Source organism: Phoxinus phoxinus, assembly GCF_949152265.1.
Source record: "Phoxinus phoxinus genome assembly, chromosome: 1".
Taxonomy (NCBI): domain Eukaryota; kingdom Metazoa; phylum Chordata; class Actinopteri; order Cypriniformes; family Leuciscidae; genus Phoxinus; species Phoxinus phoxinus.
Genome location: NC_136876.1, coordinates 2,703,246 through 2,719,681, shown reverse-complemented (window position 1 = coordinate 2,719,681; position 16,436 = coordinate 2,703,246). Strand labels below are relative to the sequence as shown.

General features: G+C 55.1%; 1 protein-coding gene across 4 annotated transcripts in view; it reads left to right on the top strand.

Annotated features, from left to right (window-relative positions):
• Positions 1–16,436, top strand: part of srebf2 (sterol regulatory element binding transcription factor 2) — a 28,178-nt gene that overhangs the window by 2,100 nt on the left and 9,642 nt on the right. For 2 of the 4 annotated variants that reach the window (XM_079625977.1, XM_079625975.1), the window contains exons 2-10: positions 3,214–3,524; positions 4,632–4,773; positions 4,969–5,102; positions 5,201–5,353; positions 5,706–5,783; positions 13,698–13,973; positions 14,120–14,234; positions 15,670–15,821; positions 16,042–16,243. In XM_079625977.1, the coding sequence (XP_079482103.1) occupies positions 3,214–3,524; positions 4,632–4,773; positions 4,969–5,102; positions 5,201–5,353; positions 5,706–5,783; positions 13,698–13,973; positions 14,120–14,234; positions 15,670–15,821; positions 16,042–16,243 (1,563 nt within the window). The remainder of the gene's footprint in view (positions 1–3,213; positions 3,525–4,631; positions 4,774–4,968; positions 5,103–5,200; positions 5,354–5,705; positions 5,784–13,697; positions 13,974–14,119; positions 14,235–15,669; positions 15,822–16,041; positions 16,244–16,436) is intronic. The other 2 variants (XM_079625978.1, XM_079625976.1) reach the window with 1 other exon arrangement.

The following is a 16,436-nucleotide window of genomic DNA, read 5'->3' as shown; positions in this document are numbered from 1 at the left end:
ATGTGTGTGTGACTGTGTGTGGTTATTATTTTCATTTGCACGTTGATGTGATAGTGTGTGTGTGTGTGAGAGAGTGTGAGAGACTGTGAGAGTGTGTGTGAGTGAGAATGTGTGTGTTAGAGTGTAGCTTCAGCTGTTGATCTCCTCGTGTGTGTGGGTATTATTTTCGTGTGTGTGTGTGTGCGTGTGCGCGTGTGTGTGTCCAATCTCTGGTGTTTGTAAAGCTTAGTAAGATCCAGAAGATGATGTGAATCTCACGAACTCCGTCGAGACGTCCAGCTCGATCTCATCAACACAGATTAGATGATGTTATTTACATGATGACTATTAAACACATTTCACATTGATTGTTTGCAAGTAAAGCTGGACATAAATGTAACTGTATCAGGAATGCACCGATCTGAAAACTTTGACTGATAACTAATATTTATTTATATGTGAAAGCCGATAACCGATATATTTGCAGATAAATAATGAAGTCTGATTACAAAAACAAAAGTCTCACCATTAAAAGCTCACCTTAAATCCACATGTGCCATGGGTCAATAAAATAGTCTAACTCCAGACAAAAGTTATTTCAAATAAACCATATTGTTTATGAAAATAACACAAGGACATTTTTGTTTGTTTTTGGGAATAATGCATCAATGTTTTTTTTATTTAGAAAAACAAAAGATTAGCCTAACTGGGAAACTGAAGAGCTTTCTTTCTTTTCAAAGTGATTTCAATCATATTTCAAGCGCTCAGTCCATCATGCAGAGCAGTGCGAATCTGAAGTGAATCTGTAATGAATCTGAAGTGAATCTGAAGTGAATCTGTAGCGAATCTGAAGTGAATCTGAAGTGAATCTGTAATGAATCTGAAGTGAATCTGTAATGAATCTGATGTGAATCTGTAATGAATCTGAAGCGAATCTGAAGTGAATCTGTAATGAATCTGAAGCGAATCTGTAATAATCTGTAATGAATCTGAAGCGAATCTGATGTGAATCTATAATGAATCTGAAGCGAATCTGAAGTGAATCTGTAATGAATCTGAAGTGAATCTGTAATGAATCTGAAGCGAATCTGAAGTGAATCTGTAATGAATCTGAAGTGAATCTGTAATGAATCTGTAGCGAATCTGAAGTGAATCTGAAGTGAATCTGTAATGAATCTGTAATGAATCTGTAATGAATCTGAAGTGAATCTGTAATGAATCTGATGTGAATCTGTAATGAATGTGAAGCGAATCTGAAGTGAATCTGTAATGAATCTGAAGCGAATCTGTAATAATCTGTAATGAATCTGAAGCGAATCTGATGTGAATCTATAATGAATCTGAAGCGAATCTGAAGTGAATCTGTAATGAATCTGAAGTGAATCTGTAATGAATCTGAAGCGAATCTGAAGTGAATCTGTAATGAATCTGAAGTGAATCTGTAATGAATCTGAAGTGAATCTGTAATGAATCTGAAGTGAATCTGTAATCCGTAATGAATCTGAAGTGAATCTGTAATGAATCTGAAGTGAATCTGTAGTGAATCTGAAGTGAATCTGTAATCTGTAATGAATCTGAAGTGAATCTATAATGAATCTGAAGTGAATCTGTAATGAATCTGAAGTGAATCTGAAGCGAATCTGCGTCTCAGATGCAGGAAATTATACAGCTTTCAGATATATCAGCCTAATTTTCTTAGCGTGTGGATAACGATAAATGAGCTTATCGACCGATGCGATATATTGTGCGTCCCTAAACTGTGTGTAGAGCTGTGTGAAGTTTATATCCAGCTGTACTCGATCACAGTGATTAGATGTTCCTCATTATCCAGCCGGATCTGCCCAGAGTGAGGAGAGCCGAGAGTTTCGACTGGTCTAGTGGTGGCGTAGGCATTCCTGCACTGGAAACACTGGTTTGGCTAGTCCTGTGTGCGCTGGGACGTGTTTCATGATGCGTCACTCATTACTGCGATGATGATGTAGATCAGTGCTTCACACACACAAGAAACACAGCCGCGTGTCGAGCTCTGATGTGTGTGTGTGTGTGTGTGTGTGTTATCTATCACTGGCCTTGAGTCACTGACCTTCATCTCATTATCTCAGGTCAAAGGTCAGGGTCAGGAGTGTGCTAGACAGCAATTGACCTTTTTTAAAGCTCCGCCCCTTTCACCTTTACACAACCTCCCTTAATAATGCAGTGTGTGTTCATTATCAGTCAGTGTGCGGTTCATCAGTTAGTGTTACTGCCCTCGTATCAGAGACATCATCACAGTGTCAGGGTCAGCGCGCACGGCTCAGTTACTGTCACTCAAAACCTTTTGTTTTATTAGTTAAAGTATATCCAAACCCATTATATACTCCCGGAGAAAACATTAAAGTTTGAACATGCGATACAGACACAGCTTTAACTAATGTGACATTACAAATATCTTAAAACACAGTCTTCTTTTCAATTAATGACATATTTATGAGTATTATTTACATATAATTCATCTTATTAAAGCCATTAAAGAGCAGTGAATGCTTTTCTCTTTTTCTTTTGTTGTTTGACAGACGGCATTAGGTTTATTACGCACTGTCACTTTAAGACCGAGTGCGCGGGTCCACTGCGCTGACACACATCCGCTATTCTCACAGCGTTCTGTAACCGGCTGTGTTTACGCGAATACTCTTCAAACCTGACATCTAGACATAATGTTGTGTGTATTTGTCCATCCAGACGCTCAGTTCAGTATTCGCGCGCTGTATAGCTGTGTGTGTGTGTGTGTGTGCGTGTGTGTGTGTGTGTGTGTGTGTGTGTGGTAGATTTACACATTTGAACTGTACACGAGTCAGGACACATTGATAGATCTGAATAAGAGCGCAGTATCCGGGACGGTTTTCTGCACACACACACTCTAAGCGTGCAGCCGTACACACAGCACACACATACCCCACACACACACACACACACACCACACACACACACACACACATCAGTTCTGACTGGATCTCTTCCCAAATCCTCCCTAACATTTTCATCTAGTTTTTTATTCGTTGACGAAAATGTCAATAGATTTTTGTCATAGTTTTTGTCATTCAAAACTGCTTTTTATTTGGTTCTCGTCTTGTTTTCGTGGTGAGATGTCATTAGGCTTCTCCTCATGTGACGAGTGATGTGTCGTGATTTCAGCATGTTACACACACCAGTCACGACCCAGCAGAAATGTTATAATATTGTGTGTTTGTGTCTCAGAGATGCTGCAGTTCGTCAGTAACCAGGGGGATTTCCAGGACCTCTTTGAGGATCAGATGGGGGGCGGATCTGTGGCCCCCGTGAGGCCCCTCCCACTGACGGCCCCCAGCGCCATCCTGACCCCCCCACACACACCTGTGCAGGCCAGCAGCCAGACACACACACAGACACACACACAGACACACACACAGACACAGATACAGACGCAGATACAGGCACAGACTCAGACACAGGCACAGACTCAGACACACACACAGATACAGACACGCACACCGCCGCTGCTGCAGCCTCGACCACAGCCCATCACACAGGTGAGCCTGACCACACCCCCTAAACTCTGACCACACCCCCTCACTCTGACCACACCCCCTCACTCTAACCACACCCCTCACTCTAACCACACCACACACTCTCTGACCACACCCCTCACACTCTCTGACCACACCCCTCACACTCTCTGACCACACCCCTCACACTCTCTGACCACACCCCCTCACTCTCTGACCACTCCCCTCACTCTCTGACCACTCCCCTCACTCTCTGACCACACCCCCTCACTCTCTGACCACTCCCCTCACTCTCTGACCACTCCCCTCACTCTCTGACCACTCCCCTCACTCTCTGACCACACCCCCTCACTCTCTGACCACTCCCCTCACTCTCTGACCACACCCCCTCACTCTCTGACCCCACCCCTCACTCTCTGTCCACTCCCCTCACTCTCTGACCACACCCCCTCACTCTAACCACACCCCTCACTCTAACCACACCCCTCACTCTAACCACACCACACACTCTCTGACCACACCCCTCACACTCTCTGACCACACCCCCTCACTCTCTGACCCCACCCCTCACTCTCTGTCCACTCCCCTCACTCTCTGACCACACCCCCTCACTCTAACCACACCCCTCACTCTAACCACACCCCTCACTCTAACCACACCACACACTCTCTGACCACACCCCTCACACTCTCTGACCACACCCCCTCACTCTCTGACCCCACCCCTCACTCTCTGTCCACTCCCCTCACTCTCTGACCACTCCCCTCACTCTCTGACCACTCCCCTCACTCTCTGACCACTCCCATCACTCTCTGACCACTCCCCTCACTCTCTGACCACTCCCCTCACTCTCTGACCACTCCCCTCACTCTCTGACCACTCCCATCACTCTCTGACCACACCCCCTCACACTCTCTGAACACTCCCCTCACTCTCTGACCACACCCCCTCACTCTCTGACCACTCCCCTCACTCTCTGACCACACCCCCTCACTCTCTGACCACTCCCCTCACTCTCTGATCACACCCCCTCACACTCTCTGAACACACCCCTCACACTCACCCAGGTGTGAGACACATAACCCATGTTGATTAAGCCGTCACATCTCACGCAGTGCTCTGATTGGTCAGGTGCAGACGTTCCCCATGCAGACGCTGGCAGTGCAGACGCAGGCGCAGCCGCAGACGGTGATGCTCACGTCGACCGGCAACCCGTCCCGATTCATCCAGAACCAGGTGATCTGCCAGCAGAACCACGGCACGGGCTTCCAGGGTGAGAAACACACACACACACACACACATGAGGAACATACACACATGAGCATACTGAAAATACTGTGTTATTCAAATGTAGTAAATCTTGTTACTTGAAATGCGTTATTCGTAACATCAAAAGTGATCTGATTACGTAATGCACACGAGGAAACACACACACTAGCGTTGCTCACACAGCCTTATCTCCTCTCAGTCCTGCAGCCGCAGATGCAGAGCATCATGACATCACCGCAGGTCCAGCCAATGACGATCCAGCACCAGCGTGTGCTGACTTCGGCCGGTCAGACCATCCAGACGCTGTCGACGCCCATGCACACCATGTCACCTGTACGTTTACCCACAATTCCCTGCCGCAGTTCACAACCTGTGTATAGTGTATTCTGCATACTGTGATGCTGTGATGCTGGCTTCTGATTGGCCCTCAGCTGTTGGTGCACCAGCCTCAGATCCTGAAGACGGACTCTCTGGTCCTAACCACCCTGAAACCGGACGGGACGCAGGTTCTGTCGACCGTGCAGAACCCGACGGGCATCACGACCCTCACCGCGCCGCTCCAGACCACCGCACTGCAGGTTCCTGTACGTCACATGACATGAGCAGGCACTCACAGCCATGATAGACTGGCAGAAATATCAATATCTTACTTTTTTTATTTTCTATCAAAGATTAAACTGAAAATGCTTATATATTTGTTACAATGTTGTAGGAAAATAATGTTAATTAATGCCATATTTTCTTTATTTATTGACATTTTTATCATTTTAACGCTTTCACGCATAGAAGTCACTACAGTAGACCGCTATTACACAGCATTTTATTGCGTATGCAATAAAGTGGACCCTACACACTGCCACCTAGTGCTTCATCCTACACACTGCCACCAAGTGGCAAGACTTTGTATGTGGAAACTTTTTTTTTCTCCAAACCAAGATGGCCGACGGCCAGTCAGAAATTTCAAGTTGTCCCGGAATATCCATCCATTCCTTCTATCCTAGGAGATTTGTGCAGGTAAAGAAATGTTGTAACATCTAAGGAGTCATATCATTGTTACATTTTCCAAGTGATTTTAGATTGGGAGGAAATTATAATTAATCATTTGTCCTCTATAGTGGACGTCATGCATCACTGGCTATAATTCGTACTATTACTGACTGTTGTTCTAGAAAATACTTCATCCGCTGTCACTTTTTTGGCTGTAAATAAATGTATTTGGTTTTATTTAAATGTAGTAAAGCATGGTACTTTTAAAGGGATACTTCAGGATTTAGCATTAAGCTTTGTATCTGTAGAAAACCTGTAGTATTTTGCTTCCCTCCCTCATATCCATCTGAGACGAGAGATTTATGTATTTTTTGTCTGGAAAAAATCTTCTGATGACTCAAATTTGTCATTTTGTGTCATCGGAGGCTTTTTGGCCAGAGGCTCGAGACTCCAGCCAGTAGGAGGCGCTAGATCTGCATGTTTTCAGCCCGCCCATAGATCTCACTCACAGAATGTACAAATAGTGTCGGCCATGTTTTATCTGGAAGCTAAGCTAACAGGCTCTTGCTCTGTGGAGAAAGCTGAGTAGTAGCGTGACCATCCTCTTTTTCCCGGACATGTCCAGCCGTCGAGATCGTCCAAAATGTCCGGGATTCGGCTTTTGCTTTCTGCGGTCGCAGATTCAATGTTTACACGCACACCTTTTGTTTCAATCTAACTGAACTCATCCCGATCGGTGAATCTGAGTGTAGTGTTTACATGAACGCTCCGTGAGAGATACGAGACCGGTGCGTCTCACAGGCTCCGCTCATCAGTAATCACGCCACCGGCCTCACGTCGTTCTCCCGCGGCCGTCAGTCTCGTCCCGCTCGCCGTTCTCCCGCGGCCGTCAGTCTCGTCCCGCTCGCCGTTCTCCCGCGGCCGTCAGTCTCGTCCCGCTCGCCGTTCTCCCGCGGCCGTCAGTCTCGTCCCGCTCGCCGTTCTCCCACGGCCGTCAGCCTCGTCCTGCTCGCCGTTCTCCCGCGGCCGTCAGTCTCGTCCCGCTCGCCGTTCTCCCGCGGCCGTCAGTCTCGTCCTGCTCGCCGTTCTCCCGCGGCCGTCAGTCTCGTCCCGCTCGCCGTTCTCCCGCGGCCGTCAGTCTCGTCCCGCTCGCCGTTCTCCCGCGGCCGTCAGCCATCAGTCTCGTCCCGCTCGCCGTTCTCCCACGGCCGTCAGTCTCGTCCCGCTCGCCGTTCTCCCGCGGCCGTCAGTCTCGTCCCGCTCGCCGTTCTCCCACGACCGTCAGTCTCGTCCCGCTCGCCGTTCTCCCGCGGCCGTCAGTCTCGTCCCGCTCGCCGTTCTCCCGCGGCCGTCAGCCTCGTCCTGCTCGCCGTTCTCCCGCGGCCGTCAGCCATCAGTCTCGTCCCGCTCGCCGTTCTCCCACGGCCGTCAGTCTCGTCCCGCTCGCCGTTCTCCCGCGGCCGTCAGTCTCGTCCCGCTCGCCGTTCTCCCACGACCGTCAGTCTCGTCCCGCTCGCCGTTCTCCCGCGGCCGTCAGTCTCGTCCCGCTCGCCGTTCTCCCACGGCCGTCAGTCTCGTCCCGCTCGCCGTTCTCCCGCGGCCGTCAGTCTCGTCCCGCTCGCCGTTCTCCCGCGGCCGTCGGTCTCGTCCCGCTCGCCGTTCTCCCGCGGCCGTCAGTCTCGTCCCGCTCGCCGTTCTCCCGCGCCCGTCAGTCTCGTCCCGCTCGCCGTTCTCCCGAGGCCGTCAGCCTCGTCCCGCTCGCCGTTCTCCCGCGGCCGTCAGCCTCGTCCCGCTCGCCGTTCTCCCGCGGCCGTCAGCCTCGTCCCGCTCGCCGTTCTCCCGCGGCCGTCAGCCTCGTCCCGCTCGCCGTTCTCCCGCGGCCGTCAGTCTCGTCCCGCTCGCCGTTCTCCCGCGGCCGTCAGCCTCGTCCTGCTCGCCATTCTCCCGCGGCCGTCAGTCTCGTCCCGCTCGCCGTTCTCCCACGGCCGTCAGTCTCGTCCTGCTCGCCGTTCTCCCGCGGCCGTCAGCCATCAGTCTCGTCCCGCTCGCCGTTCTCCCACGGCCGTCAGTCTCGTCCCGCTCGCCGTTCTCCCGCGGCCGTCAGTCTCGTCCCGCTCGCCGTTCTCCCACGACCGTCAGTCTCGTCCCGCTCGCCGTTCTCCCGCGGCCGTCAGTCTCGTCCCGCTCGCCGTTCTCCCGCGGCCGTCAGTCTCGTCCCGCTCGCCGTTCTCCCGCGGCCGTCAGCCTCGTCCTGCTCGCCGTTCTCCCGCGGCCGTCAGCCATCAGTCTCGTCCCGCTCGCCGTTCTCCCACGGCCGTCAGTCTCGTCCCGCTCGCCGTTCTCCCGCGGCCGTCAGTCTCGTCCCGCTCGCCGTTCTCCCACGACCGTCAGTCTCGTCCCGCTCGCCGTTCTCCCGCGGCCGTCAGTCTCGTCCCGCTCGCCGTTCTCCCACGGCCGTCAGTCTCGTCCCGCTCGCCGTTCTCCCGCGGCCGTCAGTCTCGTCCCGCTCGCCGTTCTCCCGCGGCCGTCGGTCTCGTCCCGCTCGCCGTTCTCCCGCGGCCGTCAGTCTCGTCCCGCTCGCCGTTCTCCCACGGCCGTCAGCCTCGTTGTCCCGCGGCCGTCAGCCTCGTCCTGCTCGCCGTTCTCCCGCGGCCGTCAGTCTCGTCCCGCTCGCCGTTCTCCCGCGGCCGTCAGCCTCGTTGTCCCGCGGCCGTCAGCCTCGTCCAGCTCGCCGTTTTCCCGCAGCCGTCAGCCTCGTTCTCCCGCGGCCGTCAGCCTCGTCCTGCTCGCCGTTCTCCCGCGGCCGTCAGTCTCGTCCCGCTCGCCGTTCTCCCGCGGCCGTCAGCCTCGTCCTGCTCGCCGTTCTCCCGCGGCCGTCAGTCTCGTCCTGCTCGCCGTTTTCCCGCAGCCGTCAGCCTCGTTCTCCCGCGGCCGTCAGCCTCGTCCTGCTCGCCGTTCTCCCGCGGCCGTCAGTCTCTTCCCGCTCGCCGTTCTCCCGCGGCCGTCAGTCTCTTCCCGCTCGCCGTTCTCCCGCGGCCGTCAGCCTCGTCCTGCTCGCCGTTCTCCCGCGGCTGTCAGCCTCGTCCTGCTCGCCATTCTCCCTCAGCCGTCAGTCTCGTCCCGCTCGCCGTTTTCCCTCAGCCGTCAGTCTCGTCCCGCTCGCCGTTCTCCCACGGCCGTCAGTCTCGTCCCGCTCGCCGTTCTCCCACGGCCGTCAGTCTCGTCCCGCTCGCCGTTCTCCCGCGGCCGTCAGTCTCGTCCCGCTCGCCGTTCTCCCGCGGCCGTCAGCCTCGTTGTCCCGCGGCCGTCAGCCTCGTCCTGCTCGCCGTTTTCCCGCAGCCGTCAGCCTCGTTCTCCCGCGGCCGTCAGCCTCGTCCTGCTCGCCGTTCTCCCGCGGCCGTCAGTCTCGTCCCGCTCGCCGTTCTCCCGAGGCCGTCAGCCTCGTCCTGCTCGCCGTTCTCCCGCGGCCGTCAGTCTCGTCCTGCTCGCCGTTTTCCCGCAGCCGTCAGCCTCGTTCTCCCGCGGCCGTCAGCCTCGTCCTGCTCGCCGTTCTCCCGCGGCCGTCAGCCTCGTCCTGCTCGCCGTTCTCCCGCGGCCGTCAGTCTCTTCCCGCTCGCCGTTCTCCCGCGGCCGTCAGTCTCTTCCCGCTCGCCGTTCTCCCGCGGCCGTCAGCCTCGTCCTGCTCGCCGTTCTCCCGCGGCTGTCAGCCTCGTCCTGCTCGCCATTCTCCCGCGGCCGTCAGTCTCGTCCTGCTCGCCGTTTTCCCTCAGCCGTCAGCCTCGTTCTCCCGCGGCCGTCAGCCTCGTCCTGCTCGCCGTTCTCCCGCGGCCGTCAGGCTCGTCCTGCTCGCCGTTCTCCCGCGGCCGTCAGCCTCGTCCTGCTCGCCGTTCTCCCGCGCCCGTCAGTCTCGTCCTGCTCGCCGTTCTCCCGCGGCCGTCAGTGTCGTCCTGCTCGCCGTTCTCCCGCGGCCGTCAGTCTCGTCCCGCTCGCCGTTCTCCCGCGGCCGGAGAACGGCGAGCGGGAGAACGGCGTGGTAAAGCATGGTACTTTTAAAGGGATACTTCAGGATTTAGCATTAAGCTTTGTATCTGTAGAAAACCTGTAGTATTTTGCTTCCCTCCCTCATATCCATCTGAGACGAGAGATTTATGTATTTTTTGTCTGGAAAAAATCTTCTGATGACTCAAATTTGTCATTTTGTGTCATCGGAGGCTTTTTGGCCAGAGGCTCGAGACTCCAGCCAGTAGGAGGCGCTAGATCTGCATGTTTTCAGCCCGCCCATAGATCTCACTCACAGAATGTACAAATAGTGTCGGCCATGTTTTATCTGGAAGCTAAGCTAACAGGCTCTTGCTCTGTGGAGAAAGCTGAGTAGTAGCGTGACCATCCTCTTTTTCCCGGACATGTCCAGCCGTCGAGATCGTCCAAAATGTCCGGGATTCGGCTTTTGCTTTCTGCGGTCGCAGATTCAATGTTTACACGCACACCTTTTGTTTCAATCTAACTGAACTCATCCCGATCGGTGAATCTGAGTGTAGTGTTTACATGAACGCTCCGTGAGAGATACGAGACCGGTGCGTCTCACAGGCTCCGCTCATCAGTAATCACGCCACCGGCCTCACGTCGTTCTCCCGCGGCCGTCAGTCTCGTCCCGCTCGCCGTTCTCCCGCGGCCGTCAGTCTCGTCCCGCTCGCCGTTCTCCCGCGGCCGTCAGTCTCGTCCCGCTCGCCGTTCTCCCGCGGCCGTCAGTCTCGTCCCGCTCGCCGTTCTCCCACGGCCGTCAGCCTCGTCCTGCTCGCCGTTCTCCCGCGGCCGTCAGTCTCGTCCCGCTCGCCGTTCTCCCGCGGCCGTCAGTCTCGTCCTGCTCGCCGTTCTCCCACGGCCGTCAGTCTCGTCCCGCTCGCCGTTCTCCCACGGCCGTCAGTCTCGTCCCGCTCGCCGTTCTCCCGCGGCCGTCAGTCTCGTCCCGCTCGCCGTTCTCCCACGACCGTCAGTCTCGTCCCGCTCGCCGTTCTCCCGCGGCCGTCAGTCTCGTCCCGCTCGCCGTTCTCCCGCGGCCGTCAGCCTCGTCCTGCTCGCCGTTCTCCCGCGGCCGTCAGGAGAACGGCGTCAGTCTCGTCCCGCTCGCCGTTCTCCCGCGGCCGTCAGTCTCGTCCCGCTCGCCGTTCTCCCACGACCGTCAGTCTCGTCCCGCTCGCCGTTCTCCCGCGGCCGTCAGTCTCGTCCCGCTCGCCGTTCTCCCACGGCCGTCAGTCTCGTCCCGCTCGCCGTTCTCCCACGGCCGTCAGTCTCGTCCCGCTCGCCGTTCTCCCGCGGCCGTCGGTCTCGTCCCGCTCGCCGTTCTCCCGCGGCCGTCAGTCTCGTCCCGCTCGCCGTTCTCCCGCGCCCGTCAGTCTCGTCCCGCTCGCCGTTCTCCCGAGGCCGTCAGCCTCGTCCCGCTCGCCGTTCTCCCGCGGCCGTCAGCCTCGTCCCGCTCGCCGTTCTCCCGCGGCCGTCAGCCTCGTCCCGCTCGCCGTTCTCCCGCGGCCGTCAGCCTCGTCCCGCTCGCCGTTCTCCCGCGGCCGTCAGTCTCGTCCCGCTCGCCGTTCTCCCGCGGCCGTCAGCCTCGTCCTGCTCGCCATTCTCCCGCGGCCGTCAGTCTCGTCCTGCTCGCCGTTCTCCCGCGGCCGTCAGTCTCGTCCTGCTCGCCGTTTTCCCGCAGCCGTCAGCCTCGTTCTCCCGCGGCCGTCAGCCTCGTCCTGCTCGCCGTTCTCCCGCGGCCGTCAGTCTCTTCCCGCTCGCCGTTCTCCCGCGGCCGTCAGTCTCTTCCCGCTCGCCGTTCTCCCGCGGCCGTCAGCCTCGTCCTGCTCGCCGTTCTCCCGCGGCTGTCAGCCTCGTCCTGCTCGCCATTCTCCCTCAGCCGTCAGTCTCGTCCCGCTCGCCGTTTTCCCTCAGCCGTCAGTCTCGTCCCGCTCGCCGTTTTCCCACGGCCGTCAGTCTCGTCCCACTCGCCGTTCTCCCACGGCCGTCAGTCTCGTCCCGCTCGCCGTTCTCCCGCGGCCGTCAGTCTCGTCCCGCTCGCCGTTCTCCCGCGGCTGTCAGCCTCGTTGTCCCGCGGCCGTCAGCCTCGTCCTGCTCGCCGTTTTCCCGCAGCCGTCAGCCTCGTTCTCCCGCGGCCGTCAGCCTCGTCCTGCTCGCCGTTCTCCCGCGGCCGTCAGTCTCGTCCCGCTCGCCGTTCTCCCGCGGCCGTCAGCCTCGTCCTGCTCGCCGTTGTCCCGCGGCCGTCAGTCTCGTCCTGCTCGCCGTTTTCCCGCAGCCGTCAGCCTCGTTCTCCCGCGGCCGTCAGCCTCGTCCTGCTCGCCGTTCTCCCGCGGCCGTCAGCCTCGTCCTGCTCGCCGTTCTCCCGCGGCCGTCAGTCTCTTCCCGCTCACCGTTCTCCCGCGGCCGTCAGTCTCTTCCCGCTCGCCGTTCTCCCGCGGCCGTCAGCCTCGTCCTGCTCGCCGTTCTCCCGCGGCTGTCAGCCTCGTCCTGCTCGCCATTCTCCCGCGGCCGTCAGTCTCGTCCTGCTCGCCGTTTTCCCTCAGCCGTCAGCCTCGTTCTCCCGCGGCCGTCAGCCTCGTCCTGCTCGCCGTTCTCCCGCGGCCGTCAGGCTCGTCCTGCTCGCCGTTCTCCCGCGGCCGTCAGGCTCGTCCTGCTCGCCGTTCTCCCGCGGCCGTCAGCTTCGTCCTGCTCGCCGTTCTCCCGCGCCCGTCAGTCTCGTCCTGCTCGCCGTTCTCCCGCGGCCGTCAGTGTCGTCCTGCTCGCCGTTCTCCCGCGGCCGTCAGTCTCGTCCCGCTCGCCGTTCTCCCGCGGCCGTCAGTCTCGTCCCGCTCGCCGTTCTCCCGCGGCCGTCAGCCTCGTCCTGCTCGCCGTTCTCCCGCGCCCGTCAGTCTCGTCCTGCTCGCCGTTCTCCCGCGGCCGTCAGTCTCGTCCTGCTCGCCGTTCTCCCGCGGCCGTCAGTCTCGTCCTGCTCGCTGTTCTCCCGCGGCCGTCAGTCTCGTCCTGCTCGCCACAGTAAACATGAGGAATGGCGACTAGAGAACGCAAAAGCCAAATCCCGGACATGTTGGGCGGCATCGAAATCCCGGGTAGACTCGTCACGGAGACTCACTAGTAGCCTAGCCTTGTTGTTTAACTGTGATCCCTTACCAGTAGGCGTGGCTTGGGCGTGGCCTCGTAGGGCAGCGGAGCAAGTGCATTCTGGGAGTTGTTGTCTTTCATCCACATGAGCCACAAATACATTTTCTGGCTTTTCTCAGTCTAGAAGGCTCCAAATTCAACAATAATTTCACATTTCTTCTACATAAATGACCCATTTTAAACACACATTCATCTCTCCAGCGGTGAAGTATCCCTTTAATGTGTTACTTGTCACATCAGAAAAGTAATCTGGTTACATTACTTGTAATGCGTTACCCCTAACACTGCTCATTTCAGATGAGACTGAGAACCCCTGATCGCTAGTTTATCCGCTGTCTGAACACATCAATAGATCACTGTAGATTTCAGTGTGAGGTTCTCCCAGAGAGTTCATTAATCAGCTAATGAGGTACATGGACATACTCTGGAGGACTGAGTGTTTCCCAACCACTGCGCCCTGGAAAATGATCAAATGCCAATCAATAAGTAAATGGGCTAATGGTGGCCTGAAGGTTGTGGGTTCGAGTCTCGGTACCGACAGGACATGACTGAGGTGGCTTGAGTGTGTGTTCACTACTCCTAATGTGTGTGTGCACTAACTGGACGGGTTAAATGCAGAGGACAATTTCCGAGTATGGGTTATACGTGACCTTACTTGAAAAACGTATATCTCGTAACGCCATGAACCTCGTATTTCTGTAAAAATAAGATGGATGCTTATAAACTAAATGCTTGTGCGTATCAGAATGTTCTCTTTATGGTTGTCGTCGCTCTCTTTCACAGACGCTGATGAGCAGCAACATCCTGACCACCGTTCCCATGGTGATGGGGGGCGGAGACAAGCTGCCAATCAAGCAGCTGTCGTCGGGCACCGCCCACAATGGGGGTGGAGCCAGGGTGGTCATGGATCAGGGATTGGCTGTTGCCACAGGACCGGGAGGAGTCGTGAAAGAGGGCGAGCGACGCACAACACACAACATCATCGAGAAGCGCTACCGCTCGTCCATCAACGACAAGATCCTGGAGCTGCGCGACCTCGTCATGGGCAACGACGCCAAGGTGTGTGTGCCGCCGCAGGGCATGCTGGGAGCTCTAGGGGTCTCGTGAGGGTCTGATTGTCAAGTCTCTTGCATTTGTATAGCGCTTTTTACAATCAGATCAATAATAGTGTTGAATGTTAAATGATTGTCTGTTTTGATTGGCAGATGCATAAGTCTGGTGTTCTGCGCAAGGCCATCGACTACATCAAGTACCTGCAGCAGGTGAACCACAAGCTCCGGCAGGAGAACCTGGCGCTGAAGATGAGCAGTCAGAAGAACAGTGAGTCCCGCCACACTTCAGGAGCACGCTCCAAACGTTCACACGCCACCACAGAATCCGCTAGTAATGGGACTGGCGGCTCCGTCGCGCTGAAAAGCCTTCATGTAAACGCCTTATTCGGTCAGATTGAGCTCGATCCCAATTGTACTGTTCTCTCTATAAGTTTGCTTTCGAAGCGTGAATATAGATAAACAGCAAGCCAAACTCTGTTCAAGAGCCAGGATATGAGCGTCTTGCTCCTTTAATGGTACAACATGTATTGCAGTTTACATGGGCAAAACACCAGCCATTGAACCGAGTAAAACTGTAAATAAATGAAAGAAATATGGAAAACTTATTAGAAATCAAAATGACATACTTATTAACAGTGTAACAAGTAAAATGTATATAGATACATTGCTAACTTAGGTTAGAAACATTATCAATACAGCGCACTAGCGCCAATCCGCAATAAAAACATCTTTAATATCGTCACGTTTTAACTCCTGCAATATACACTAGACAGATAAATGATTCAAATTAACTTACAGCCAATGCTTACGGCAGGGATTAGAAGAAAGATCGATTCAGATGCAACACAAACATCTCGAGCGTTCACTGCACCATGAGCTCGTTATTTCCGGTTACCCGATGCGCATTGCTCGTGGAAGAACGTCAAAATAAAAGTCCTCACATAGGAACTTGCATAATAGCGGCAGGGAAACATGAACTTATACAGAATATTAAACAATCACGAAATTATAATATTTATAAATGTAAATGTCCATCGTAAATTATACACAGCCTCTAACAGAGGCAGAACACCAATGAAACTTCGATCGGATGGAAAGGGGGCGGTTTATTCCTTCGCTAATCCGATCGAGAGAACATGTAAACAACACGTAGAAATAGCGGAATGACGTAGAAATAAGTTAATGTAGAAATAATAGCGTAATGACATTGAAATAGCGTAATGATGTAGAAATAGCGTAATGATGTAGAAATACCATAATGACGTAGAAATAGCGTAATGATGTAGAAATAGCGTAATGATGTAGAAATAACGTAATGTAGAAATGATAGCGTAATGACGCAGAAACAGCGTAATGACGTAGAAATAGCGTAATGACGCAGAAACAGCGTAATGACGTAGAAATAGCGGAATGACGTAGAAATAGCGGAATGACGTAGAAATAATAGCGTGAATCTCTCTCTCTCCGCCAGAGTCTGTGTGTGTGTGTGTGTGTGTGTGTGTGTGTGTGTCTGATGATCTGAATCTCTCTCTCTCCGCCAGAGTGTGTGTGTGTCTGATGATCTGAATCTCTCTCTCTCTCTCTCTCTCTCTCTCTCTCTCTCTCTCTCTCTCTCTCTCTCTCTCTCTCTCTCTCTCTCTCTCCGCCAGAGTCTGTGTGTGTGTGTGTCTGATGATCTGAATCTCTCTCTCTCTCTCTGCCAGAGTCTGTGTGTGTGTCTGATGATCTGGATCTGAAGCCTGAGTCGGCGTTCATCTCTCCTCCTCCGTCGGACTCGGGCTCCAGTTCTCCCGCTCAGCTCTCGCCCTTCTGCCTCGACTCTGAGCCGGGGAGTCCGCTGATGGAGCACGAGCAGGTGTGCACACACACACACACACACACACACACACATTACTCATTAAGAGAATAGACAACACACACACTCATTAAGAGAATAGAGACAACACTTTTAGACCATGCGGCGGGTTTGTCCCGTCATTAAACTGGCAGAAGTGGATCTGCACGCGCTCGGTGTGCGCTTCAGACATGAGCTTAGATGGGGAACAGGGCCCTGAGTGTGACTGTGTGTGTTCCAGGTGAAGAGCGAGCCGGACTCGCCCTCGTCAGTCGGTGTGATGGACCGCTCGCGGCTGCTGCTGTGCGCGCTCACCTTCCTCTGCCTGTCACTCAACCCGCTGCCGTCTCTGCTGCGCGCCGACGAGGACCGGCCGGGTGTGAGCGCCGCCCACGGGTCCTCACGCTCACTCTTCTCTCTGCCCGGACACACACAGAGCTTCGGTGAGTTCAGGAGCGTTCAGGAGTCATGTGATGGTGTGAGGGGTGTGGTCATGTGTGAGGGGTGTGGTCATGTGTGAGGGGTGTGGTCAGAGAGTGTGAGGGGTGTGGTCAGAGAGTGTGAGGGGTGTGGTCAGAGTGTGAGGGGGTGTGGTCAGAGTGTGAGGGGGTGTGGTCAGAGTGTGAGGGGGTGTGG